This window comes from Seriola lalandi, unplaced genomic scaffold (assembly GCF_002814215.2).
Source record: "Seriola lalandi dorsalis isolate HSWRI2012SDOR001 ecotype SW California unplaced genomic scaffold, Sedor1 jcf7180002004915, whole genome shotgun sequence".
Lineage (NCBI taxonomy): Eukaryota > Metazoa > Chordata > Actinopteri > Carangiformes > Carangidae > Seriola > Seriola lalandi.
This window is the reverse complement of record NW_019475569.1, coordinates 1-1,442: the sequence shown is the minus strand read 5'-3', so window position 1 is coordinate 1,442 and position 1,442 is coordinate 1. Positions and strand designations below refer to the sequence as shown.

Sequence of the window (1,442 nt, the reverse complement as noted above, 5' to 3'; positions counted from 1 at the left end):
AATACACTGTTTGATAAAACAGACATTTAAGACATAAAGGTGTATGTGTGACAAACCTGGGTAACATCCACAATTGAGATATACTGTTGTGTTGATTTTCAACATTTTGACAATCTTTGCATCATGTGTTACAAATGTTTAGTAAGCTGAAGAAAACCGTAAAAATTTAAATATTTGGCCCAGGTCTAATATGACATGAGAAAACTTTTTCCCTCACCATATTTAACTGGGGTAAGTTGAATAACACCAGTAAGATGCTGCATCAAACAACAGCAAAGGATTCTCAAACTTTTTACTAAGAGGTAAGAGATGTTCAGGATTCAGAGCAAGTTTTGTTCCAACAGTTCTTATTTGATTTAACAGAAATACTCTTTTCTCTCATTAGAAACTGTATTTTCTTTGCTTTGTAGTGTTTGTTGTGATGTCAGAGTTTACTTTGGCCCCAGCATGTCACTTGGTTTCACCCACTGGTCAAACTGCTCCTCAGTCAGGTAGCCCAGCTCCACAGCCACAGCCTTCAGTGTAGAGCCTTTCTTATGAGCGGTCTTGGCGATGGTGGCTGCTTTGTCATAACCGATGTGTGGGTTGAGTGCAGTGACCAACATGAGAGACTCATTCATGAGCTTGTTGATTCTCTCTGTGTTGGCCTCGATGCCCACCACACAGTTGTTGGTGAAGGAGACGGACGCATCGCCCAGTAGCCGTGCAGAGTTCAGGACGTTCTTGATCATCATAGGTTTGAAGACGTTGAGTTCAAAGTGCCCGTTGCTGCCTCCGATGGTGACCGCAACGTTGTTTCCCATCACCTGGGCTGCAACCATGGTCATGGCCTCACACTGGGTTGGGTTCACCTTGCCTGGCATGATGCTGCTTCCCGGCTCATTCTCTGGTAAGATGAGCTCCCCCAGGCCAGAACGGGGGCCTGATCCCAAGAAGCGAATGTCGTTGGCAATCTTCATCATGCTGACAGCCACTGTGTTCAGAGCTCCACTCAGCTCCACCAGGGCATCGTGGGCTGCCAGAGCTTCGAACTTGTTGGGAGCTGTCACAAATGGCAAGCCCGTGAGAGAGGAAACAGTGGAAGCTACTTTCTCAGCAAAGCCAATGCGGGTGTTGAGTCCTGTTCCTACTGCGGTGCCTCCTGCTGCCAGCTCATACACCCTGGGCATGGCGGACTTCACTCTCTCTATGCTGTACTTCACCTGCTGGACGTAACCGCCAAACTCCTGTCCAAGTGAGAGTGGCACAGCATCCTGAGTGTGTGTGCGCCCAATCTTAATGATGTCTTTGAACTCTTCAGCTTTAGCAGCCAGAGCATCATGCAGAGTCTGCAGGCCGGGCAGCAGGACATGGTGGACTTCTGTGGCTGCAGCAATGTGCATGGCAGTGGGGAAGGTGTCATTGGAGCTCTGACTCTTGTTGACATGGTCATTAGGGTGGAC

The 1,442-nt window shown here is 48.0% G+C and overlaps 1 protein-coding gene across 1 annotated transcript; it reads right to left on the bottom strand.

The window, feature by feature from the left end:
* Positions 1-393: 393 nt before the first annotated feature.
* On the bottom strand, positions 394-1,436 carry LOC111669497 (fumarate hydratase, mitochondrial). Its single transcript, XM_023425822.2, has one exon. It carries the CDS (start codon positions 1,380-1,382, stop codon positions 432-434), a length of 951 nt encoding a protein of 316 aa, XP_023281590.2. The 5' UTR covers positions 1,383-1,436; the 3' UTR covers positions 394-431.
* Between the last annotated feature and the right edge of the window lie 6 nt (positions 1,437-1,442).